The sequence below is a fragment of the Macaca fascicularis genome, chromosome 11 (genome assembly GCF_037993035.2).
Source record: "Macaca fascicularis isolate 582-1 chromosome 11, T2T-MFA8v1.1".
NCBI lineage: Eukaryota > Metazoa > Chordata > Mammalia > Primates > Cercopithecidae > Macaca > Macaca fascicularis.
Window position 1 is genome coordinate 11,658,167 of NC_088385.1, and position 26,507 is coordinate 11,684,673.

General features: G+C 36.4%; 1 protein-coding gene across 6 annotated transcripts in view; it reads left to right on the forward strand.

The window, feature by feature from the left end:
* Positions 1-315: 315 nt before the first annotated feature.
* LOC102132378 (pregnancy zone protein-like) overlaps positions 316-26,507 on the forward strand; it is a 49,999-nt gene continuing 23,807 nt past the window's right edge. For 4 of the 6 annotated variants that reach the window (XR_012419973.1, XR_012419974.1, XM_005570065.5 and 1 more), the window contains exons 1-15: positions 316-454; positions 1,815-1,998; positions 3,274-3,427; positions 3,574-3,626; positions 4,174-4,194; positions 4,635-4,803; positions 6,507-6,591; positions 8,328-8,451; positions 10,697-10,811; positions 12,574-12,683; positions 14,475-14,633; positions 15,276-15,503; positions 16,739-16,802; positions 21,911-22,053; positions 24,938-25,087. Coding sequence is in view for 4 of the 6 variants with exons in the window: in XM_005570065.5 (XP_005570122.3) it covers positions 375-454; positions 1,815-1,998; positions 3,274-3,427; positions 3,574-3,626; positions 4,174-4,194; positions 4,635-4,803; positions 6,507-6,591; positions 8,328-8,451; positions 10,697-10,811; positions 12,574-12,683; positions 14,475-14,633; positions 15,276-15,503; positions 16,739-16,802; positions 21,911-22,053; positions 24,938-25,087 (1,839 nt within the window). In the remaining 2 variants the exon portion in view is untranslated. Of the gene's footprint in view, positions 455-1,814; positions 1,999-3,273; positions 3,428-3,573; positions 3,627-4,173; positions 4,195-4,634; positions 4,804-6,506; positions 6,592-8,327; positions 8,452-10,696; positions 10,812-12,573; positions 12,684-14,474; positions 14,634-15,275; positions 15,504-16,738; positions 16,803-21,910; positions 22,054-24,937; positions 25,088-26,507 lie in introns of those variants that run through there. The other 2 variants (XM_074006250.1, XM_045364701.3) reach the window with 2 other exon arrangements.

Genomic DNA, 26,507 nt, shown 5'->3' on the forward strand with positions numbered 1-26,507 from the left:
TTTACATTAATACCTCTTTTAAAAAATGCAAGAATATTGGTTTATTTCATCAAAACATGTAATTTATTTTGTATTTTCATGAAAATAGTTTTAAAACTGATTAATGACCTGAGCTAGTGGTAGCCTCAAACTACTATTTTTCAGGAATTTAGAAAATTTGGGAAAGTGGATAAAATAATACCAATAGTCATGAAAATTATCTGGAATTGATTTTTTTATGCTGGAAGTAGTTAATATGTTACAAAAATAAATGATTGGCAGTTTACTTTCACTGCCCATCAGATGAAATAAAAACCAGTGAGCCGGAGCAAGAACAGGGTTAAAAGAATCGAGGGCTCAGACTCCCATTCTGCCCTCCTCCTTTCTGCACCGTAATGAGAAATCAACTGCCCCAGCCAGTCTTGATCCTGCTTTTCCTCCTCCTTCCCAGTGATGCTTCAGCTGCTGCAGAACCGTAAGCACTATTTCCAGAAACTTATATTGTCCTCCTTTTTTCCCATTGTATTATCTCTTTGATCTGTGTTTCCTAATTCCCTACACAATTTTCTGCTGTCAAAGGGACCAGGAAGGATCAGCAAGTCATTACTACTCACATGGAAAGAGAGATCCTCCAATTTCAGGAAGCTCACAGACATAAGGCAGCAACATCTATGAAACATTTACCAAAAAAGAATAGAGAATTCCTACCCAAAAAGGGATAAGTTTTTTATTGATTCATAAAACGGATTGCACGTCGTGACAATTGTGAAATGACTCAGTACCTGTGTTTTCCTCAAGTCAGGGATTGCCAGGATGAACGTATGCTCAACAGACAAGCCAGGATTTGTGTGTCAGTTCACTCAATCCTTTGGCACACCTTTAGGAGCTGGCATTAGGTCTTGGGAATCTACAGATTAACAAAATTCAGACGCTGCCCTCAACATCTCACAGTATGGAAAAGTAGAGAGATGGTGCACAGAGAATGAACTATAGAAGAAAAACAGAAGCAGGCATTGCAGGATTCTGTCAGAATACTTCCAAAGAAAGCTCCCTCTTCATGAGGCCTGATGGAAGAGAGAGGGATTCACCAAATTCTGCACAGAGAAAGTCACTTTTGAGATAAGTCTTATGAAGCAAACAGAAGTTTCCAGGTAGACAGGGACACTCAGGAAGAGAGAGAAGAGTGTGCACACGTACAGCATCCCTAGATGTAGTGTGCCTGGGTGACTGTGAGAGGCAATTGGTGAGAGGAGAGTGGTATTTTCTTCCGGGTGTCTATGGCAGTATGTCTGGTGATTAGCCTAGCTCAGTTTGCCTTGTCTCCATCACCAAAGAGCTAAAGAAAGAAAAGATATTTTTGCTCCCATGGTCGTAGTGCAAAGCAATTCAGTTTCTCCCCAGGTATTAAATGTTATATCTTTCCTAGTTTTCTGGAACAAAGAGATTTGTAGTAACATTCATGCAAAACCCAAGACCACATGCAGAGAGGTCCTTAATGCTTTCAATGATGATTTGTTGGTTGATTCACATTTTGAAATTTTGAAATTTTTATCCAAAATACATAACAACTCATGGATTGCTTACCCATGGCTATTGACAGGTTTTCTAATATTATGTGGGTATTTCCACAACAGAAGAGAAGCATATCTGGGGTTTAATTTGAGGTTTTCTCAGTTCCTCAGATCTTTTGGGTTAGCCTTTGGAGAATACACTCCTGCTGAAATCTGTCTCTGTTCTATGATTGGTGACAAAAGCAAAAATTACTTAGAAAATGCCCATAATAATGATGTCTTTTTGACCCTTCCATAGTTAATCTGGACTTCTCCCCTCCACAGGCAGTACCTAGTGCTGGTCCCATCGCACCTCTACACTGGAGTTCCTGAAAAGGCCTGTGTCATCCTTAATCACCTGAATGAGACGGTGGCACTGAAAGTAACTCTGAGGTACGAAATGCAGAACAGTCCCCTCTTCACAGACCTGGTGACGAAGAGGAACTATTTCTACTGCAGTTCCTTCACGGTCAGTACTGCTCCTTGAAATAAGGGAGCTGGAAAGAGAAAGAGCATATTATATTAGCTGATACCTTTGGTTCTGATCCTTTGAAAATAAAAATGCATAATGAAAGAAAAATGAGAAATACAGAGTGAATCTCAATTTACATTTTCTTTTTTTTTTTGAGACAGAGTCTCGCTCTGTCATCCAGGCTAGAGTGCAGTGGCATGGTCTCGGCTCACTGCACTCCACCTCCCGGGTTCATGCCATTTTCCTGCCTCAGCCTCCCAAGTAGCTGGGACTACAGGCACCCGCCACCATGGCCAGCTAATTTTTGTATTTTTAGTAGAGATGGGATTTCACCATGTTAGCCAGGATGGTCTCGATCTCCTGACCTTGTGATCCACCCACCTTGGCCTCCCAAAATGCTGGGATTACAGTCATGAGCCACAGTGCCCGGCCTCAATTTAGATTTTAAGAATGGAAGTTCTACTGAATATGCTCACATGATATTTACAAACAAGTGTCATGCATAAAATTTAACAGTAGTTATAGAAAGGATTTAATCTGATCTTAAATTTCTGAGGTAAATAATATTCATGCCATTACAGATAGAAACACTGAGATTTATAAAGTCAAATAACTTATATAAGATCTCACCAATGGTTGATAGTGGATGTATTATCCTTTTAATCTTTTACTACTTAAGGTATTAATTGTTTAATCATACATGACTACCACAAATAATAACATAAAATTTTTTTTGAGACAGGGTCTCTTTCTGGCACCCAGGCTGGAGTGCAGTGGTGCCATCAAGGCTCACTGCAACCTTGGCCTCCCAGGTTCAGTTGATCCTCCCACCTCAGCCTCCTGAGTAGCTGATACTATAGCGGGTCTTGAACTCCTGCGCTCAAGCAATCTGCCCACCTTGGCCTCCCGAAGTGCCAGGACTATAGGCACGAGCCATTGTGCCTGGCCGTATAATATATAATGTTGTTGACCTTTGAAAAATAAAATTAATAATTATTAATGTCACCATTTTGCTGTGAAAATGTTAAGCATCCCATTTCAGTCATAACTGACTTGAAAGAATTAGCTTACCTTATTGTAATATTTTCTCCTTCAATCATGTTACTGTCATGTTACAACATCATAATAATCTACTTTTAAAACAAGGAGCATAATCCTTGACTTTGTCCCTTACTAATTCTCAGGGACCAACCAGGAAGACAGAAACTCCTAATGGCTGAGAAATTCAGAAATAAGTCTGGGCAGATTCTTCAGCTCACTTCTGTTTTACAGATTCCAGAATTACCATCTTCCTGGGTGGTCATTGCTGTGGAGGTAAAGGGGGTGACTCTGCATTTCACAAAGAGCAAATCAATACATGTAACTACAGCAGAGAACCTAGTCTTTGTCCAGACAGACAAATCCATATACAAACCAGGACAAACAGGTATGAGGAATCAAATGAGCAAGGGGAACTTTGGGAGAGGGGAGGAGCTTCTTTATTACTTTATTCTGCAATCCTGGGAATTCAGGCATGCTGTTACTACCCCAGGCTCCACTGGGAGATTTCACAGGAAAATACCTCTGTTTCAGTGAAATTCCGTGTTGTCTCTATGGATATCAATTTCCACCCTTTGGATGAAATGGTGAGTCTCGTAACGACGGGTGACGGTTGAGGGAAAATATGAGGCCTATTCTTTTAGGAAATTTAAGACCAATTAAAGAGGTATTTTAAACCCACCACAGGAAGATCTCATAAGGATATCTCTGCTAGAAGAATAAGGGAGGTCAGAATCAAGGCACTCGATAAACCGCATTCTTAAAATGAATTCAGTATGCAGTTGAAGTTGTCCTTTTAAAGATTCTAGTTACTTTCATTCAATAAATGTGTGAATTTGATTTCCCTCTTAAACAAATATCATCTGTGAAATAATAATAAGCTTATTATTCGGACCTTTTTATCTAAATAGGTTTCCTCAATTGTATGTTTTTTAACAATAGGGAAGTCATGACTTCTTGAAAGATGTATGTCCCAAGCTAAACATATAAAGTGCTGTGAACCAAATGGGGTATTTCCTTATTTGGAATATACAGACTCACCTCCTCTGGCCCATATACTCTGTCAGTGCTGGTGTCTTGGTTTTCTCCTTCTATATTCTACCACGTGCTCATACTATCTTTTTTTCTTTCCAGTTTCCAGTGGTTTATATTGAGGTAAGTGGTATATTGTACATTACAACTGGAATGAGGACTCTCTACAAGTTACGTTAAATTGCATCTGTCCCTTCCCTCATCATTTCACCAAAGCTAAACAAATACTGTTTTTCTGTCCACCTTAAATTCTAAGTGGATAAGATGTAAATGCAGGAACATTTCTTGAGATGACTCGTCCAATATTTCTGACCAAAATAAACATACATAATACCAAAAAGAGTCATCAGTATGAAATGTTATCTGTAATATCTCATAGCTAGCAAACTTTTTGCCCTTATCTCAGGCTGGAATTCCTATAAAACTTTGTTAATACCTTTGGGCCAATTTACCAACCATCTGTGATACAGCTGCCTATGTCGTTCTTACCTGCTAAGCTGCCCTTCTACTCAAAGTTATATATTTCAATTGTTTCTATGAACTCATAATATTTTCACCTATAGGACCCCATGAAGAACCGAATTTTCCAAAGGCAAGGTCTCAAATTGCAAGGAGGACTCAACCAACTCTCTTTCCCGCTATCAGTGGAGCCCATTCTGGGTTCCTACAAGATCGCGCTGCAGAAAGAGTCAGGGAAGAAAATAGAGCGCTCATTTGAGGTGAATGAATATGGTAAGAATGCTCCATGTGTAAGGCATTTATAACATCAGAGTATTTAAGATTAGATAATTTTCACCTATAGGTAAGAATCAAAGGTCTAGCATACAATAGTTGAAAATTAGCAAGCTTTTAAATTTACCCATATATTTGCTAAGTGCTTTTTATGCACTACCTCATTTAATTCTCACAATGCCCCTCTGGGGCAGATACTATTATTATTCCCATTTTGCAAATGAGCGTATCAGTACTGGAAAAGTCAGTAACTTAAAAAAATCACAGACTCATGGCCTGGCGGGGTGGCTCAAGCCTGTAATCCCAGCACTTTGGGAGGCCGAGACGGGCGGATCACGAGATCAGCCGATCGAGACCAGCCTGGCTAACACGGTGAAACCTCGTCTCTACTAAAAAAATACAAAAAACTAGCCGGGCAAGGTGGCGGGCGCCTGTAGTCCCAGCTACTCGGGAGCCTGAGGCAGGAGAATGGCGGGAACCCGGGAGGCGGAGCTTGCAGTGAGCTGAGATCCGGCCACTGCACTCCAGCCTGGGCGACAGAGCGAGACTCCGTCTCAAAAAAAAAAAAAAAAAAAAAATTCACAGAGTCATTAAGGGGTAAGAAAGATTTGAACTGATACTCAAACATAACTTGTTAACCAATACTTTGTGTCAGCTACATACACTATATATCTGTTTTTTATATTTTATAACTGAAAGTATTTCCTGGGGTTATTGTATGGTTGTCTATAACCTACACCTACACTACTCTAATCAACTACGATTCCTAAACCATATAATTTAGTAATCAACTAAACTATAGTTCAACTAAGTATAGTAATCAACTAAACTTTAACACACTTGATTTAGTCAGTACTCAACCATAGTTGATTACTAAGTCAGACATTGAAGCCATCTTATTAGTTATCAGTTACGTGAATTTTGTAATGTAAATTAAATATTTTATGCCATGACTGAGAAGTCCTATCACAAAACGTGGTTCCCAAAATTCATCAGAACTGCCATCAAAATCACAGAATAGGATTGTATTATAGGAATAACACCTTACGAAACTGTGAGAGAAGCTAGAAAAGTAAGAGGCCATCAGGAGGAGTTGACAGATGACAGAAAATTACTAGCCAGTTCTGAAGCATGATTAGGGGTGTATAAATGTGAGCTTGCAAAGGTCTGGGAAGCCAGGAACCCTCAGCTGCCCAAGTGCACCAACCATGCAGAGGAGCTGACAGAAGAATCTATGGAAGATTACCTCTGCACTCCACGTAGCTACCACTTTAGTAGGCTTGTAGCCAAGTGTCAGATGGTAGGCCTGAGACCTCTGCTAGTCAGCAGGGCTAGCATTTGGGAAGAAGAGCTCGGCATAGGGAGGGAAAGAATAAGAACACATTGCAACCTATTGGTCCCGCTTTACCACATTAACTGTGATGATCTTCAGGGACTAATCATGCTGCCTTCCCTCTATCTGGGAAATCTTGCACAAATTCAGAGAAAGAGAGGCTACGAAATGTACTATCAGGTTAACCAAGTGAACGTAGCACAGACTGCTCATGGTAATGAATGACTTCTCCTTCTCAGTACTGTCCCTATTGTAGCTGAAGTCGTTTCATGTGATCACGTGTTAAAGGTTCTGTCATAGCATCTACTGCTAATACTTGCAAGATCTCTGGCCCACTCTCACCTTTTTTTTTTCTTTTTTATTAAAACAGTTTTGCCTAAATTTGAGGTCCAAGTAAAAATGCCCAAGGTTATTGGTTTTCTAGACGAAGAATTTGTGGTAACCACCTGTGCCTTGTGAGTTGCATTTTTTTTTCTGTCTCATTTCTATTTGCATACTGTATCTGAGGGGAGGTATTGTAAATAACAGTTACTAAACTTGGAAGTATTTTAATTAGGAGAGGAATAACTCTCTTTGTAGCTTGCCTCATAGTAGGGAGTAGGGACGGCAGCAGATGACACATCTGCTAATTGTAAAATCATTTACTGGACATTTGAAACGTGCCAGACAATGTTCTAAGTGCCTTGTGCTTACTAACATTTTTATTCTGTAAGTAATCCTGTGAGATGGGGAGGATTATTATCCTCAATTTACAATGGGGAAACTATAACATTTAGAGAATAAGAAATTTGCTCACATTACTGCAGATAGTAAATGGTAGACTGGAATTTAAATCCAATGGTCTGGAACCAGACCCCAAACTCTTCACCACTATTCTATATTGGTTCTGCAATTTAAATAGCAATCTAGCTTTATGAAGCATTTATGTATCCTAGACTCAGTGCTCAACTGAATCTAGGCCATCCAACTAAGGATCTCATGCTCATGCCTTCTGTGTCCAATTACCTCCCTTTTCTTCACTGCTTCTAATTAAACTATGGAAAGACACGGGAAATAATTGGGAGGAAGCTAGGCTCAAGTCTTGGATGCACATGACAGAATTAAAAATCCATATTGTAGTTATTTCTTCCTTCGATTGCCTTTTAGTGCCTTTTAGTGCACTATGGCATCCTCCACACACACGAGATGAGTGTATGTCCCCTCTTGCTTTTGCGAGCAGCATGAGCAACATGTTTTCATCCTTCTCACTAGACTCAGTGCTTTAAATTTTTCATCAGAGGGAAAGCCTTTTGATCCAGATTTGAAGATTCCGAAAGTAATTGAAATTTAGTAGATGATTTATGACTTTATCAGCACTTAAAGGAATTCAGGGGGAAAAAGAACTATAAAAAGAAGAAGCTTGGGGAACTGACCCTACACCTTATCTCCCCCATCATTTGGGTTAAAGCAATAGGTTTCAAACATCAGTGTTCATCAGAATCTAAGGGGTGAGGAGTGTGCTTACTTAAAACGCAGATTCTCTGGCCCCATGTCCAAAGATTCCAATCATACATCTGAGGAAAGTCTCAGAAATCTGCATGTTAACATGTATCCCAGATCATTTCAATGTTGGTGGTCCACAAAACACTTTTTTGAGAGACCACAAATTAGTTATGGCTTTGTGTCATATCCTTCTATCATATTAGGCAGAATCAAACTGAGTCATTATGTATAACATTTTTGTTTTATAGCTACTATTTTCCATCTAACTTCTCATTTATTTTCTTAAAGTGCTTATAAATCAAGGATAACGCAGAAATACACTCTCTACATAGTCTTAATATGTTGCCCTAAAACAATGTAGGAGGTGTTGTCAAAGCTGGAATCATGACCTAGATAATCTGACAGCTGAGAAAGAGGGAAATAGGACCATCTTACACTAAAACTGCAGCTAAGAGGGAAGAAAGCTCTGAGAAAAACTAAATCGGTAATTTTCCATTTGGAGTTGTTTCAAAAAGATTCTTCCAGTACTTTTTCTTAGAGTTATGGACAATTAAGATGCAGTCTCTCAGAATAAGTGTTTATAAAATGCAAATAATATGGAAGGTAATACAATTGCTTAAGGTGGATTATGAATGGATCAAATCAGTTGAAGAAACATCAGTATTATTTATATCAAGTAGCTTTTTGCATGGCCACCTTATTGTTACAGGTACACATATGGAGAGCCTGTCCCTGGTATGGTGACACTTAGTGTATGCAGAAAACATTCATTATTCTGTTTCGGCTGCCACAACACACATTCACGAAGTATCTGCGAAGAATTCAGTCAACAGGTACGTGGAAATCACTCTCCTCAGGACACTAAAACCAAGGTTTTCTCTTCTCATGGATTACAATAATGAATACAATACAACAGAGAATAATGTTTGAAATACCCATCAAGCAAAATGGTGGAGTGGGGGAAAAATTGTAAGAAGGTCTGGCAGTGTTAAGGGCTCACTTGAGGGTTGAGTTCATGGGTGTCTAGTGGTATTTATTTGGTTAGTTTGGTAATTTCCTTCCAACAGCAATCAAAATGCCAGATATAAGGGCATAAAAGGACATGGAAGGATCCAAAGTTGGCTTTTATCAAACAGAAAACAGAAAAATGTGTGTGGCAGGTGTTAAGAATTTGGCTAGTGGGAGAATCAAATGGCATGGCATGGAAAGTCAACTGCGCTGGAAGAATGTTAAACAAGTACAAGGCTGAAGAAAGGAAGACTTCGAAGGACAATGGATTAGAAGCCCAAAACATGTCAAGGAAGAAGTGGAATAAGAATAATTAAGGGAAACAGCTGAAAGTAGAATGTGATATATTAAAAAATAAAAGGCAAAAATTACTGATTCCAGAGGCAGAGTATGCAAACAGTCCAGGATGTGGCAGTATGAGCGGATGCTGTAGGGGTGATGCAGGGCAGGTAAGCCCCCACATGGGGGTTTAGCCCAAGAAAGTTCTTTTCTTCACCCGGGAAAGAATTCACGGGCAAGCCAGAGGTGTTAGAGACAACAACGTTGACTGAAGCAGCAGTGTAGGGCAGCAGCAGAGGTACTATAAGCAGTGTGCCCACAGTAGCAGCTCCAAGGAGTACTCTAGTCATATGTACACCCATTTTTAGTTACATGGAAATTAAGAGGCAGATTACGCAGAGATTTCCAGGAGAAAGGTGGTAACTTCTGAGCTGTCAGGCCATTGCCATGGAAAAGGGCATTAACTCTGGGTGTTGCCATGGCAACGGTAAACTGACGTGGCACACTGGTAGGCGTGTCTTATGGAAAGCAGCCTCCCCTGCATCTCTGTTTTAGTAAGTTCCCTCTTTGGTCCAGTGTCTGAGACCTGCTTCCAAAGTTGAGTCCCACCTCTTACCTCAAGGTTATGGAAAAGAAAGTTATCAAAGCTGCAGAGAGCAAATGAATGAGAGGCCAGAATAACAAATATAATAATGAACACCAAGGCAGACACTGATAAGCAAGATACCATAAGAAGAATCTAGCTGCCCAAATCTGTAATGTATCAGGGAGACTAGTATTAACTTCTATTTTCAAGTGAGTCATGACATCTATATAAAAATGAATACGATTCAATTTTATTATGCAATGAAGATTTTCATATAAATAAATTTAAAATGAAAACAAATCTTTATTAAAACATGTACCCCAACATTTAGTTTGAGAACTTGGTTATGGCGAGGATTCATCTATTTAAAAAATGTATATATTCCTATTAATATCCTAGATATTGAGAATATACAGTTAAGAACATAACAATCCTGGCTGGGTGCAGTGGCTTACCCCTGTAATCCCAGCACTTTAAGAGGCTGATGTGAGAAAATCGCTTGAGCCCGGGAGTTTGAGACCAACCTGTGCAATATAGTGAGACCCCCGCCTCTATAAAAAAATTAAAAAACCACCAGTGTGGTGGCACATACCTGTCGTCCCAACTACTTGGGAGGCTGAGGTAGGAGGATCTCTTGAGTCCAGGAGGTTGAGGCTGCAATGAGCCGTGATCATGGCCACTGCACTCTAGCCTGGGTAACAGAGTGAGACTCCCTCTCAAAAAAAAAAAAAAAAAAAAAAAAAAAACCACCACCACCAACAACAAAACACATAGCAATCCTTAGTCAATATTTAGGTAATGGTGGTTATGAAAGCCTTCTCAGAATAGGTTATGTCTGAGTTAAGTTTTTGGCTAAGGTAAGAATGGGAGAAAGAAAATTATCATTTGAGGAACAACATATGCAAAGAGATTGAATTACAAAATATCATGGCACGTTTGGAAAACGCTAGAAAGTTTCATATGGCAGAAATGGAATCCGTTTTCAGAAAAGAGGGGAGAAACCAAAGGTTGATAATGAATAAATCAATGATGAATGAAGAAACTTTATGTCATTCTTGGGCTTGGGAAAAGACAAGCACCAAAAGGATGGTCAGAACATTTGTTACATATATTTTTATGGCCAATAAAAAAGTTCTCATAAATTGACAGCAGACTTTTTAAGTAGCATATTGGAAGACCTGAGAATTCTCTTTCTTTCTCTTCAGACAGACACTGAAGGATGTTTCACACAACTCGTAAAAACTAAAATATTTCAGCTGAGACGAAAAGGGTATGACATGACAATACACGTGGAAGCCAAGGTCAAAGAGAAGGGAACTGGTTTGTATTATTTTTAAGTATTTATTAATGTGATACATATTTATCAAACTTCCATTCCATGTAAAACACTTTATAGTTTCTGGAGATTATGAAAATAACATGGTCCCTGCCCTCAAGGAATTAGGCATCTAAAAACAGAAATTAGGTGTGTCTGTGCACATAGCCATAATAAAATTTGTACAAGAAATACAAAAACGAGGGCCAAGTGAGTATGAAGAGAGGTAATTAATTCTAGCATACCTTCTAGATCCCAAAGAAAACCTTATGGCTAAAATAGCATTTCAACTGATTTATATAGGGTAGGTAATACTTTGAAAGATTAATGATGAAAAGGGAAAACGTGATGAGCATCAAAAACTGTGTTTGATCTCAGAAGAATCTGAAAATGGAGGCTGAGAAAAGTAAATCATACACTAAAGAGCTTAGATTTATTCTGAAAAGCTGGAATATCTTTCAATATATTTGAGAAGAATAATCTAAATAAATTGATGTTCTTAAAAGATAAGTCTAGCAGAACTGAAGAGCATAGGGTAGATGAAAAAATGTGGTAAGTCAGAAGATTAATCAAAGATGACCCCAAAGATTCCAAATTTGGGGTGTGGGAGATGGAAATGCCATTAACCAAGATAATGAGTCAATGAAAAAGAACTGTTGTGATGAGATGTGTTAAAGATAATTAACCATAACTTGGAATATCAAAACGGAAGTGAATGTATTTAGCTGATAATTTTAAAAGAGAGCCAGAGTTAAATTAGGACCAGAGATGTAAATCTAAATCCATTCTCATTGTGTCGATGTCCTCTTAAGAGTGAGTGCAAATGCTCTGAAAGGAGCTCTTTTAGCACTGCTAAATTTAGGATAGAGACAGAACAAAGAGGTGTCCAAGGACAGAAACAACTGCATTTAGCAGAGAGTAACAAATAAATCAGCATAATTAAATAAGAAGTCAGAGAGCTGAGGAAAAACAAAGAGGAGAATTTTTATTTTATTTTATTTTATTTTTTTAATTATTATTATACTTTAAGTTCTAGGGTACATGTGCATAACGTGCAGGTTTGTTACATATGTATACTTGTGCCATGTTGGTGTGCTGCACTCATCAACTTGTCAGCACCCATCAACTCGTCAAAGAGGAGAATTTTTTACAAGCAGGGAGAGTTTCAGTGGTACTTAGTGTGGAGTACTACCGAGAGTTCATGTACAATGCAGTCGGAGATGAGAATTCTATATGAAGGGCAAGTAAGGAATCTTTTAAGACTTTGATAGCACTGTGTTTTTGATAAGAACAAGATACAGAGTACACATCATTGAATGGAAAAGCACCAGGTGTTCACTATCCTTTGGATAGCTCATGCAGGGAAACGACATGTCTTTCTGGAAATAAAGTTTGTATTAGAAATTCAAGCATATTTTGGCCAGTGTGATTATGAAGAATCTAACCATGTACAGAAAGTTGTGGAGGGAGAGCAGGGATGTGAGAGAGGAAAAAACAAAGATGGCGCAAGATCATAGAGGAGATGAGAAAATATAGAACATAGGTAGAAAACCAGAGGAATGAGGGATGGTGGATACCAATAATGTTTCATGTGAAGGTGAAGCTAATGTCAAGTTGCTGATCAAATAGCTTGTAAGTGTGGGAAACTCTGGCAAGAATAAAGAAAACAGAATGTGGATGGCATTTTGTTATGATGAAGTGAGGCTGGGGAGGAAGTAGGAGGTGAGTTTTTAATACATAGAATGGTTCAACTTCATTTTTTTTCAGGATTGGAATTAACTGGGCATGGATCATGTGAAATCACAAATACCTTAAGCATACTGAGATTTACTAAAGTAGATTCACGTTACAGAAGTGGACTCCCCTGGTATGGACAGGTAAAAAAAAAATTTTTTTTTAACATAATCACAATTTGGGGCATGAGGTTTTTAAGAGAATGAAGTTTTAAATCACAAAATCAAAATTTATTTTAAAAAGTAATATTTCAAATAGGAAAAAAGTACAGCAGATTATAATTTAAAAAGCAAATATAATCACAAAATCCAGAAAAATAAAGCATGTTTTATTAACTTCCTAACACACCTCTGTAATACATTTGTGTAGTTCAGCTGCATACTCTTTGATTGTCTCTTTATAAACAATGATTTTGTAACATAATTTTTATGGGAAGAATTCAAACATACTCTTTCACCTAGATGATTGAATTTTTTATTACTGGTAGTTTTTAAAGTTGTTTTCCATTTCAAAGTTTCATATAGATATCAATATTGGTAAATTGTAGAGCCAATAATTTAGTAAACTATCCATTTTCTTTCATATAAGAGATGCAAGATTTCTAGGTATTTTAAATTATCTTTTGTAGTAACTAGTTTTTGAACTAACAGTTCATGGGCAAACGTTTCAAGCTATATTTTGAATTTTATATCTGATATTTTATACTTGAATTGTAGATTTTCTTCATTTATCCTAGTATTTCATATTAAATTATCAAGAAGTTAATAAATATATAGATATAGTTTCATATGGCCATTTCAGGTAGAGAGAAGATCATGAGAAAAACTGATGACTTGAAGGGTGAGTATGACATGGTCAGAAATGTAAGATAAAAGGGAGACTGTCTAAGGCTCTAGGTATGAAACAGTTTTTCGAGAGCAAAGCACTAAAAAGCAGCCAGTGTGATGACAGCTTAGGTTAAAGACATGACCAAATTGACTGAATAATTGCAGGCAAGCAAGAACAGCTATTAAGGTCTTTTGAGATATGGTAAGAATTTTGGATTGAGAAGTGAAGAAAGAAGTTTTAAGAAAGAGAGTAACATGATCAGGTTAGCTCAGGCTGTATAGAATGGTTTAGACAAGAATGAAGCAGCAAGGAAATGCAGAAGATTAAATAGGAAGCTACTGGAAACCAGATGGGAAAAATATTGTGGTTTTAACTAGAATGGTAGCAGCAGATTTGGAGAGAAGCAGATAGAATCAATATATATTTGATGGGAGATGGGGAGAGGAGATAGCACTTGACAATAAGTTTGAGATAAGCACTGAAAGCGAGAAAATGACTCATTAAAAAAAACCCCACTCCTCAGTATTCCTGCATCAGTTATCTGATAGATGGAAGAACCATATACTGAAAGAGAGAACACTGGGGGTGGAGAAAGTTTGGGAAGGTAGTGTAATGATCCCACTTTTTGATATTCTCAATTTGAGTGCCCATGAGATATCCAAATAGAACTATTCAAGATTTTGAGATCTGTTGCATAACAGGATGATTATAGTCAGTAATAACATATTGTACATTTCAAAATAATAAATAAATTACAAATGTCTCATCTGAAAAGGTGGCGAGGTGATATATATGTTAGTATATTTAATCATTCCACGTTGTATACATATATAGAGACATCACATTGTACCCAGGAAATGTATGTAATTATGATTTGTGAATTTAGAATAATCATGGAAAATAAACTGCCATTTAGCTTTCAAACTAATTTTTAAAAAGAAGTATTAAAAAGAAAAATCATAGTTTAGAGTTCAGAAAACAAGTCTCATTTTCAGATTCTAAGATCTTCAGTAAATGACAGGGAGGGACCTGGAGGTAAACATGACAGAATGGAAGATGTTATTGCCATATGACACTTTAACCAACTATGACTTTTACATCTCTAGGTTCTTCTAGTCAATGAAAACCATCAGCCGATCACCAACAAAACTGTAGATGTTCATGTGAATACTAGATACTATTTCAGTGCAACTACTGATGAGCGTGGCTTGGTGAACATTTCCATGGACACCACCAACTATGTATCACCTTTTCTCACAGTTTCAGTAAGTGGAAAGGGGCATCTGGGACCAAAAAGATAGAGATTATTGTGGCCAGGATAATTTAAAGATATTTGAGAAGCACGTGAACTCTCGGGGTTAAAAAAAAAAAAAAGTGATAAAGAGTAAAATGTAAATTAAACAACATGGAGACCTAAATTATAAAAACGGAAAAGTCTGCCAGAAATCTTTTACTTGTAGGTAAACTCTGTTGACAATATGATTCAGGTTCAAGAGACATTGAATAGATCATCTTGATATTCCTTTGAAAAATTGAATATTTTTATGATTCTAATACAAGTAAGATCTTGTTTGGTTTCTTTGGCATACTACTATTTTTGTTCTGTGTTGAATATTCAAATGTTCTTATGCAATTTGCAGCCATAGCGTGTTAAGAAAAAGTAATTGACCTTGTTTATGAATGAATACCATCTACTAAATCAGTACAGCATAAGCTTAAATGATCTCAAGGGGAAGCAGTTTATAGATTATGCTATATTTAAGAAAGCAGCCTTCTTATATGGCTTTATTATATTGCTTTATGTATATACATAAAAATAAATACATATAATATACATAGTTTTATGTATTTTTGCAATCATATATATAATAGATATATATAAAACAGCTTATTTATTCTTCCATTAGGTCAAATACAAAGAGAGTAACAGTTCTTTTGATAACTGGTGGCTTGCTGAATTTCATAAGCAAGCATCTCATACCGCAAAGCATTTTTTTTCCCCAAGCAAGAGTTATATTCACCTCAAACCTACTATTGGTACTTTGACCTGTGGACAAACCCAGGAGATTCAAGTACACTATATCCTGAATAAACAGATTGTCAAGGATGAAAAAGAATTAACCTTCTACTATTTGGTAAGAATAAGAGCCACTGTAGCTCTTTCTAATTGTATAGACTCCAAAATTGCTGGGTTCCTGTCTAAGTAATGCCATTTACAAGATAACAATAATATATTTTTTGTTGTTTTTATGCTCAAAGAGAAGTGACTTCCTAACAAATATTAATGCTTTAATTTCTCATTTACGCTCTGGTCACCACTGAAACTTTTAGAATTTTTCCTTGCAGAGTTCCAATGGCAATTTGTTGAGCAAGAGAGGAAACAGCCTAGGATAAAATGTTTTTAGTCAAAGAGAAAATTTTTTCTTAGAACTCAGTAGATAAATAAGCAAAGGCTAAGAGCCATGAACTACTTCAAAAGGAAATAAAACTTATAAACAATCTTCTGGAAAAATATTCAATTGTAATTATTTTACAAAGTTCATGACTGGTGTGATTGCAAGGAAAAGGTACATTAACAGGCAGATTATAAATTGGAGTGATACTTGTGAGGCCAATATTCCCATGAATGCCCCCAAATTTAAAATATCCAAGGCTAATAGTTAATCAAATAAGTCATTTTAAGAAGAAAAAGTTAAATATAGGGAATTCTGTATAAGAGCATTAACTATCAATAACATTTTCTTAATTCCATAAAAAAATTAGAAAAATTAACAATACATTTGAATTTCCTAGATTTATTGCTTCCTAGATATATGACCTTGGATAATTTACCTAATTTCATCTGGAAAGGCAAATGTCAGTCATCTCACTTTAGTCCTGGAAATAATATTAATACCTACTTCATAGAATTATAGTGTAAATTAAACAATTAAATTAACAGTAAATTACTTAGTTCAGTTCCTGGCATATAGAGAATGCGCATACATTTAGTTTTTTTAAAAAATAGGGGCAATAGTAGAGAATAGTTATGCATAGTTAATATCTGCCTTCACTATATATTGCTTTGCATAAGGTAGATGTTTGAAATGTTTGTTGAAAAAATACATAAATTTTGTTTACATATTTACATATAATATATTAGGAGTGATAAATATTAGATAAAATAGTAAAACATCATAAAATTATATATTTTTATTTAAAGTATGTAAAGACACATATATGAAGATATTGAAAAGGAAGTTTAGTGATCAAAATGACTTCTAGGTTGGGGTAATAAGGTTATGATTCACCCATATGTCATGAATGTTTTAAAGTTAGGTTAAAATGTATTCTTTTAAATAATAATGAATATATTTCCCTCTGTCTTCAGATTAAAGCAAGAGGAAAAATCTCCCAATCAGGAAGCCACGTATTATCCATTGAACAGGGAAACAGTAAGTATTTTCAAGATTTCCTTTTTCTTTCCTCCCTCATCTTGTCAAATTCTGAACAATTTAGCAATTTGGAGCTATTTTCACATTAGAAGAAACAGTCATCAACCTCTTCATCCAAAGATGAAGAAGCTGATGTAATAGGATGACATACTGGGTTCGCTTTAGCCCAATTAAAATTTTTTCTTCTTTTATATAGCATTTCTACATTTTAAATTTTATTCCTAAACTAATATATATTCATTTTATGTCTTAAATGTCTTTAGAAGGCAGAAAATAATTGAAAAATATGGAAAATAACCACAGAAAAATTTTACTTTGTGTGCTTGTATATGCATTGCCTATGACTACTGAAATAGATTACCACAAATTTATGGGCTTAAAACAACACTTCTAATTCTTTGTTTTAGTGCCTTAAAATACCACTTCTGTCTTCTAGTTCTGGAGGTCAGAAGTCTCACTAGGCTAAACTCAAGGTGTCAGGACTGGAGCTTGAGGGCGGACTGTTTCCTTGCCTTTTCCAGCTTCTAGAGACCTCTTGCATTCTTTGGCTTGTGGTTCCTTTCTCTATCTTCAAATTCAGCCACATACCATCTTCAAATCTCTCTCACCTTCCTGTCTTCCTCCTAGAAAGATCCTTGTGATTACATTGGGCCTACTTGGATAATCCAGAATAAACTTCACACCTCAAGATCCTTAATTTAATCACTTCTGCAAAAGCCCTTTTGCCATATAAAGTAACACATGCAGAAGTATTGGAAATTGAATAGCTTCAGGGGCCGTTATTCTATTTACCACAATCTTCCCATTGGCCCCAGAGATTCACATTCATCCCTCATGCAAAGTGCATTCACTCTATCCATCACCGGTAGAAGCCTCAATCCATTACAGCATTAACACAAGATTAAAAGCTCACAGTCTCATCAGCTCAAAAGTTCCAAATCTCAACATCTCAATCATCTAAATTAGGTGTTAATGAGGTCCTGGACATAATCCATCCTAGGGCAAAAAGAGTCATTAGTCCTAAGAAGTGCTGAAATCTGGCTGGGAAAACAGCGTAGTTTTAACACCTGGGAATAATCCTCTTTAGTTCATTTCTCTATCCTCTGGGCTCAAGAATCCATTCATGGAATCATTCGCCCTTTTTCATGAAGGATGCGTTTGCAGCTGAATTGTTTTATCAGACCTTGTTTCCTGCTTGCATAATTTGAGAGGTCTGACATTCTTTTATTCTGTACTCTCTCTGTCCTTTTCAGTTGAAGCTGACCATGTTTCTATTAGTACAAACTTTTCAAGAACCATGTAGGTCTCCTGTGTGTCACAGAGATTCATTCCGTTAAACAAAAAGCCTCTTCGTTGACATTTGCTGGATAATTCTATCGTCACTTTTGGCTTTTGTTGAGATGGGTAAGGGTATCTAAGAGTCATGCACTTCGAAGAGCCCTTTTTTTGTGATTAAATTACTCTGACATTTTATCTGCAAATAAAATCTTTAGCAAAAGTTTGTCCAATCACATCATAGCTTTTTTTCTAGAGCACAATTTCCTGACAGTGAATGTCTTAATTTTACCGATTTTTGCAATCTAGATAAGCTGAGAAATTTCCAAATTATCAAGTCCTAGTTCATTTTTGATGACTAATTCCTCATTCAATTTATTTTTCTCCTCTCCGGTTTTGTTATAAGCAGGAAGAAGAAACCAGACTGACCCTTTAACACTTTTCTTTAAAGATTTCTCCCTAAATATCTGAATTCATTAATATTTGGTATTTCTTTTTCTTAAATATTTTGTTGAATTTACCAGTGAAGCCATCTGGACATAGAATTTTCTTCGTGAGAAGATTTTAAATACAAATTTATTTTCTTTAATGAAGTGCAATTTAAGTTTGCAACTACTTTAGTAAATTTTTGGTTGTGTATGTCATTTAAAATTTTGTCTATTTTTCTAAACTGTCTAATTTATTTACATAAAATAGTCCATAATATTCTTTTATAGTTTTAAAATATCTGAATTTCTATAGTGATAGAACCTCTTTCATTCAAGATACTTATAATTTATGTCTTCTTTTGATCAGTTTGGCTAGAAGCTTCTCAACTGTACTGATCATTTCAAACAGCTAGTTTTTTGCTTAATTGATTTTCTCTCTGGTTTTTTTTTTTTTTATTTTTATGTCATTGGTATCCACTGATCTTTATCAGTAAAAGACTGATTTTAATTTAGTCTTCTTTTTGTACTATCTTCATGAGGATGCCGGAGTCATTGATTGAGACCTTTCTTCTTTTCCAATACAAGGGTTTAGTGTTACACATTTTCCTGTTATTACACGTGATACTTTCATTTTGAATCAGTTCAAAGTATTTTCTACTTTCCTTTTTGATTTCTTCTTTGAATGATGAGTTATTCAGAAGTGTGTTATTTAGTTTCTAAATGGGAGATATTTTAGAGATCTTTCTGTTACTGACTTCTAATTTAATGACATTATGATTGTATGACTTTAATTCTTTTAAATTTATGGAGATATTTTATAGCTCAGAAAATATGGTCTATCTTGGTAAATGTTAGAATGCGTATTCTGCTGCTGTTAAGTGGAGTGTTCTCTGAATGTCATTGAGGTCAACTGGGTTAATAGTATTTCTCTATCTTAGATCATACTTTTCTTCTTTATTTCCTTGAATCACAAATATCTCTTAATTCCTGTTATCCTAGGAAGAATGCTTAACATTTCTTAAAAAGATAAGTAAAAATATATATTTTTTACAAAAGATAAGTACAGCTGGCCTATTTACCTGTTACCTGTTGTCCCCAAGTTAAATCTCATAAAGAAATAATAGACTTCTTTTTGTTTGTTTGTTTCAAATTTTGAAACAAAAGTGAATATTTAGGAGCTATCACTGACTGAAGCAACTTTTATTAACAGAGCTCAAATAAATTTTCAAATAAAAATTGATTTTTAATTAGTCACCTAACTCAACTACTTACAACTTTTCCTTTAAATAGTCACGTAAAGTTTAATTGAAATAATTTTTTTTTTTTTTTCGAAATGGAATCTCGCTCTGTGGCCCAGGCTGGAGTGCAGTGGCGCCATCTCGGCTCACTGCAAGCTCTGCCTCCCAGGTTCACGCCATTCTCCTGCCTCAGCCTCCTGAGTAGTGGGGACTACAGGTGCCCGCCACCACGCCCGGCTAATTTTTTGCATTTTTAGTAGAGACAGGTTTTCACCATGTTAGCCAGGATGGTCTTAATCTCCTGACCTTGTGATCCACCCGCCTCAGCCTCCCAAAGTGCTGGGATTACAGGCCTGAGCCACCACACCCAGCCTAAAATACCTTTTTAATTAATTATGAATTTAAGTATGATTTAAAAATATTAATGTTTGTAATTTTTTGAGCTCCAGATTAGCCTCTTAATAAATTTCCTGTAACTCTACTTCTAGATGAAAACCCTTTTTTCATAGAATTTCTCTCAGTCTTTTTGAGTCAGAAAGAGGCTTCTAAGGTCATGATAAGGATGTAATACCCACACTCTAAGACCCCACTCACCATAGGTTCTTCTTAGGTCTGTAACATCTCTTAGGTCTATATAATCTCTTACTAATTGTTTTCTTTCTGCTTGAAATAAAACACAACATTTGAATACATTCATTCAAATATGAAACATTGACTCTAAATTTCCATTTAATCCTTGACTTTATGTTATTGGACATCGTATTGATTTTTTTAGAGCAGGTAAGGTTGTCTCTAATAACAAGAAAAAGTTACTGCCTAACAAAGCAATATCTTCAAAGTTTGTTTCTGCAGTGGAGTTTAAATCCTGTATAGATTGAGTCCTAAGGTGGTGGGGTGGGGAGAAGAAGTGTCTCTCTAAGAAAAAATATACTTCATTTTATTTAATGACAGCTATGTAAATCGTTGTTTTGACTTTGACATTTCGGAAACTCAATGAAAAATTTAAGTACTCCAGTATAATAACCACTTTGTTGCAGCTTCCTAATAAAATTAACTCCTGAAATGTTTAACCCTGCTCCAGAATTCCACGTTCATTCGGCTTTCATCTTACTGTTTCAAATTTTGACTGTGCTGTTCCTCTGTATTTTCATGAAAGCTGCCCTCAAATCTTTTATAGATACGGGAAGGGTACAATTTTTAAAGAATAATTTTATGCTACAAAGATCAAACTTAGAACATTTATGAAAAAAATCAAGTGGAAGGTTACATAAGCACTATGTAGTTCACACAGAGGACAACCACTAAGATGAACACATAGAATTCTATTATAAAAATCAAAGGCTCACAAGGCTTTTTATGTGATTTGTGTCTGTATCCCTGCTGTATTATAAATGACCTGAAGGAAAAGACTGTGTTGCCTTCTTTATGTTGCCCTTACACACACAAGAATTATAACCAAAAGTGTCTAGAAGTTCTCTTTCTTCTCTCTTGACTGCTTTCTGAATAATATATTTCAATTTAGAAATAGAGACATGTATTAAATGTCTTTTTGCTTCTTAAGCAGAGGAAATGAACAATTAAACCTGATATAGGAAAACTGTCATTAGCTCATGTTAAGGATTAAGGAAATGTCATTTTAAGGGAAAACGTCATTAGCTCAGCATATATTTATTGAACACTACTACCTGCACAGTGGTATAAATGCAGGTCTTTTCTTACTTCAGTGTGCTCCAAATGTAAATAAAGTCCATAGTTGGAAATGCCTTTTTAAAAAATAAAATTGATAATTCTGTTGCTGGCCGGGCACGGTGGCTCAAGCCTGTAATCCCAGCACTTTGGGAGGCCGAGATGGGCGGATCACGAGGTCAGGAGATCGAGACCATCCTGGCTAACACGGTGAAACCCCGTCTCTACTAAAAAAAAATACAAAACACTAGCCGGGCGAGGTGGCAGCGCCTGTAGTCCCACCTACTCGGGAGGCTGAGGCAGGAGAATGGCGTAAACCCGGGAGGCGGAGCTTGCAGTGAGCTGAGATCCGGCCACTGCACTCCAGCCTGGGCGACAGAGCGAGACTCCGTCTCAAAAAAAAAAAAAAAAAAAAAAAAAAAAAGATAATTCTGTTGCTAATGTATGATACTGGACTTGTTCTTCTTTTTCAATTCTCCAGTGAAAGGGGTGTTTTCCTTCTCCTTTCGAGTGGAATCAGACTCCGCTCCTCGTGCTCACCTGCTTGTTTACACCGTTTTACCTAATGGAGAAATTGTTGCAGACGCCGACAAGCTTGAGATTGAAAATTGTTTTGCCAACAAGGTGGGTTGTTTTGTTTAAGACTAGTCCTTTTATTCTTCTCCCATGGTGATGTGTGGAAAAGAAGGTAATAAGGAAGATAGCCATACGGTGCTCCTAAAACATTTCTCCCAACTACTTCTAAAGGCGGAGAGTGATGTCACACTGAGAGGTCTAGGGCTGACATCCAAAATAGGCAATCATAAACACAGTTTTTTAAAAGTCTCTTGTTTTGTTATAAAATTCATATGAATTTTAGAATCAAGTCATCTATAAACCTTTAATAGTTTTAATTTTAAAATCTTTTGTTGCTAATATTTTCGATTAAAAATGATGCCTCATAAGGCTGTGCCAATTGTACCCCATCAGACACTGGCACACTTCCATGTACCGCTACAGACACCAGTAAGTTGTCATGAGTTTAAACTCAGCTTGATAATATAGAACAGATGAGAAACAGCCTGGACACTTTAAAAATAATGGTAGCACAAAAATTTAACATAGGTTCAAATGGCATATTTTTTATTTAAGGAATGCAGAGCTGCCATGTGAAGCTCACTGAGATACGAGTATGCTTTATTCCAACAGAATTTGGTGCTGTTTATCTGATTTTCACTACTCTGGCAGCATAATCCTAACGTTAGCGATCAGATAAGAGCTGCCTACTTCAAATGCCTGTTTTCAAATAAACCTGGAAGGATTTTTTTTTTTTTTTAACATGGGCTTTGTGGAGATTACAACAAAATGTGTTTATAGCAAGTGAACATTTCTGCCCTGAGACCTATATTTAGGTTATCTTGTTTTAAATATACAGTGAAATAAGAAAAATACACAGTGGATTCGGATGTAAACCTTTAATTCCACCTTACTAAAGAGTGCTATTAAACCTGGATGATGTGTCCAAGAAGCATAGTGTCGGTTCTGTTTGCATTTCTGTGTGTTTCATACCCACTGGGAGAGACTCCTTCATGCTTCAGTACCTTTACTGTTAATGATGGGTAGTTAGTTGGTTGTTAAATCTCGGAATGGCCAAGTTATGCTCCGGCTTTCAGCACATCTTATTCGTTCTCTCTGTGGGGTCTCTTTTGGGTGGGTCAGTATCCTCTTCACACTCTGGAAATGAGAGAAGTATTATAAAACAGAATTGGCAGAAAAAGACTTTCTCCCTGGACTCCAGTCTGAAAAACACTTCTGATTTTGCAAAACCTATGACAGTCCCTGTGCAACAGTATACAACTTCACCATAGAAGCAAAAGCCCATGGACATTACACTCAATCACTTCATGTTAAATACCTTTTAAATCATCATTGATTGTAACTGAAGATCCGCTGTAAAAAATAACATGAACAAAGATTCATAAGAAGATTCAGAAGAAAGTTGACTACCACAAAAATTAGAAAAACAGTAGATCTATTAAAATTACAAATTAAGCACCCTAAAAATGAGACATCTTGGTGGGATGGTGAACAAATAAATAGTGCACTGAGGATGTGAGGAAAGATCCCAAGTCAGACATGCATCCTTGCAAAATGATACATTTAAAAATTTTTTCAATCTTCGCTGAAACAGAGAAAAATAGTTTTCTATTCAAACTTCATATACTTATTTCTTCACTTAAAAACAACAGATTTAGTGTACACATTAAATATTATGTAATAGTTGGAATCATTTGTTATACTCAACTGGATATAATTATTCCTTAAGAATAACATTGGTAATAATATAATATATGAGGTACAGATTGCTTTGAAATATGCCTTAAAGTTACATTTCATATCAGTAAAACATTTTCTATTTTCTAACATGTCCACTTCTTGTTAATAGTGTTTTTAGTTTATTATAATCCTAAATTACTTGTTCTTTTGACATGGACAGTCACTAACATATTTTAATGAACTTAAATTTTCTAAAAATAACAAATATATTTCAAAGAGATTCTCCATAAGCAATGTTTTCATAGTATATTGAATTAGAAAGATGAATACTACTGCATCTTGAAGATAAATAGTCACTGATTTTTCTTATATGTGTCTTCTGATAAGTGATTCCAAACTGCTGTATTAATTCAGTAGACCACAAAGCTGGATTGTCATAGTGAAATTTAGCAACCTAAGTCAGATGTTATTTAGCTAAACATATTGATATTTCATTCCAATACAAATCAGTTTTCAGTCCAAGAGTCGAGGAAGTTACCTGATGCTACTACTGTATAACTCAGATTCTACTCAAGAAATGTCTATATCAACAGAAGGAACTAATAGATTTACTTGCCAATTAATTTTTTTGGCCAGAGTAGAATCAAATCTTTGGGAAAATTCTGCACAATTTCCTGTTGTTCTTTATTCACCATTGTTTAAATTGCCTGAACCAATTAACTCTTAGGCTGTATATTAGATATTTATTTTATTAAATGGACCAATAAATCCCCAATCATGATGCGCAGTCCCACACTGCTTTAGAATTTCAGATGACTGAGACTGCCAACTGGAGGAGACTTTTGTTGACTGGTCTCAGGGGTGAAATGTGATTTTCACATCACCATGCAAATGACACACAGTCATCACAAAAACACTGCACAGAGATAGGTCAGTGATAGCAAGGTATGCGTCTTTCTTGTACGTGTGTTTTCAGTTCAATGCAGCGTTTTATTTCTATATGATTAAAGTCAATTGATATTTCACCAGTTATGTAAGGAATAGAAAAACCTGAGTTAACTGACATCACATTTCCAGGTTGTTCCAGAGACACTGAATTGGTAGTTGCTAGGCTGTTCATCTCTTAATCCTGCTCTAAGATGAATAAAGAGAAAGGAAGTATAGAAAAGACTACCCTCAGCCTGGAGTAGAAGGAAGGCTGGTTACTGTAATAATTATAAAAGTGTCTGCTTTAATCATATCCTCTCTACAGGTAACTTTGAGATTCTCCTCAGCTCAGAGCCTGCCAGCCTCAAACGCCCACCTGAAAGTGACAGCCACGCCCCTCTCCCTCTGTGCCCTCCGTGCTGTAGACCAGAGTGTGCTGCTCATGAAGCCGGAAGCTGAGCTCTCACCTCAATCCGTGAGTCCCATTCCAGCCTTGGAGATCATGAAATGCTCACATGATAAGATCATTTTTGGAAGTTAAAGTTCCAAAAATGTTTGCAAAAAACAAGTTCTTCAGAGTAAGAGGCATGATGTAGTTCCACAACAAGCAGAAATTGCATAAAGTACTTTACATACTTTATCTCATTGTATTCTCTGTTATATTCTCATTGAGGGAGCAATCTTGCTTGCCAAAACAATCTGTGCTATGCCTGGCACAGAATCTTTTTTTTTAACTTTTATTTTAAGTTCTGGGGCACATGTGCCAGATGTACAGGTTTGTTACATAGGTAAACATTTGCCATGGTGATTTGCTGCATAGATCAACCCATCACCTATCTAGGGGTTTTCTAGATATAGGATCATGTCATCAGTGAACAAAGATAATACGTAGGTATTAAGCCCAGCATCCATTAGCTATTCTTCTTGATGCTGTCCCTCCCCCTGCTCCTACCCCAACAGGCCCCAATGTGGGTTGTTCCATGCCATGTATTAATGTGTTCTCAGCATTCAGCTCCCACTTATAAGTGAGAACATTCAGTGTTTGATTTTCCGTTTCAGCGTTAGTTTGCTGAGGATAATGGCTTCCAGCTCCATCCATGTCCCTGCAAAGAACATGATCTCATTTTTTATGACTGGAGAGTATTCCATGGTGTATATGTACCTCATTTTCTTTATCCAGTCTATCATTGATGGGCATTTAGGTTGATTCCATGTCTTTGCTATTGTGAATAGTGCTGCAATGAACATTTATAATAGAATGATTTCTATTCCTTTGGGTATATACCCAGTAATGAGATTGCTGGATCAAATGGTATTTCTGCTTCTAGATCTTTGAGGAATCGCCACACTGTCTTCCACAGTGGTTGAACTAATTTGCATTCCCACCAACTTTGTAAAAGTGTGCCTTTTTCTCTCCAACCTCACCCCCATCTGTTGTTTCTTGACTTTTTAATAAACACCATTCTGACTGGTGTGAAATGGTGAAAGACTGTTATGATTTCAGTTCTTCTCATCACCACATAGCACTTACTCTAAAATTGATCACATAATTGGAAGTAAAACCTTCCTCAGCAAATGCAAAAGAACTGAAATAATAACAAACAGTCTCTCAGACCACAGCGCAATCAAATTAGAACTCAAGATTAAGAAACTCACTCAAAACCACACAATTACATGCAAATTGAATAATCTGCTTCTGAATGACTCCTGGGTAAATAATGAAATTAAGGCAGAAACGAAGAAGTTTTTTGATGGAGAGTTCTGTAGATATCTATCAGGTCCACTTGATCCAGAGCTGAGTTCAGGTCCTGAATATCTTTGTTAATTTTCTGTCTTGATGATCTGTCTAATATAGTCAGTGGAGTGTTAAACTCTCTCATATTATTGTGTGGGAG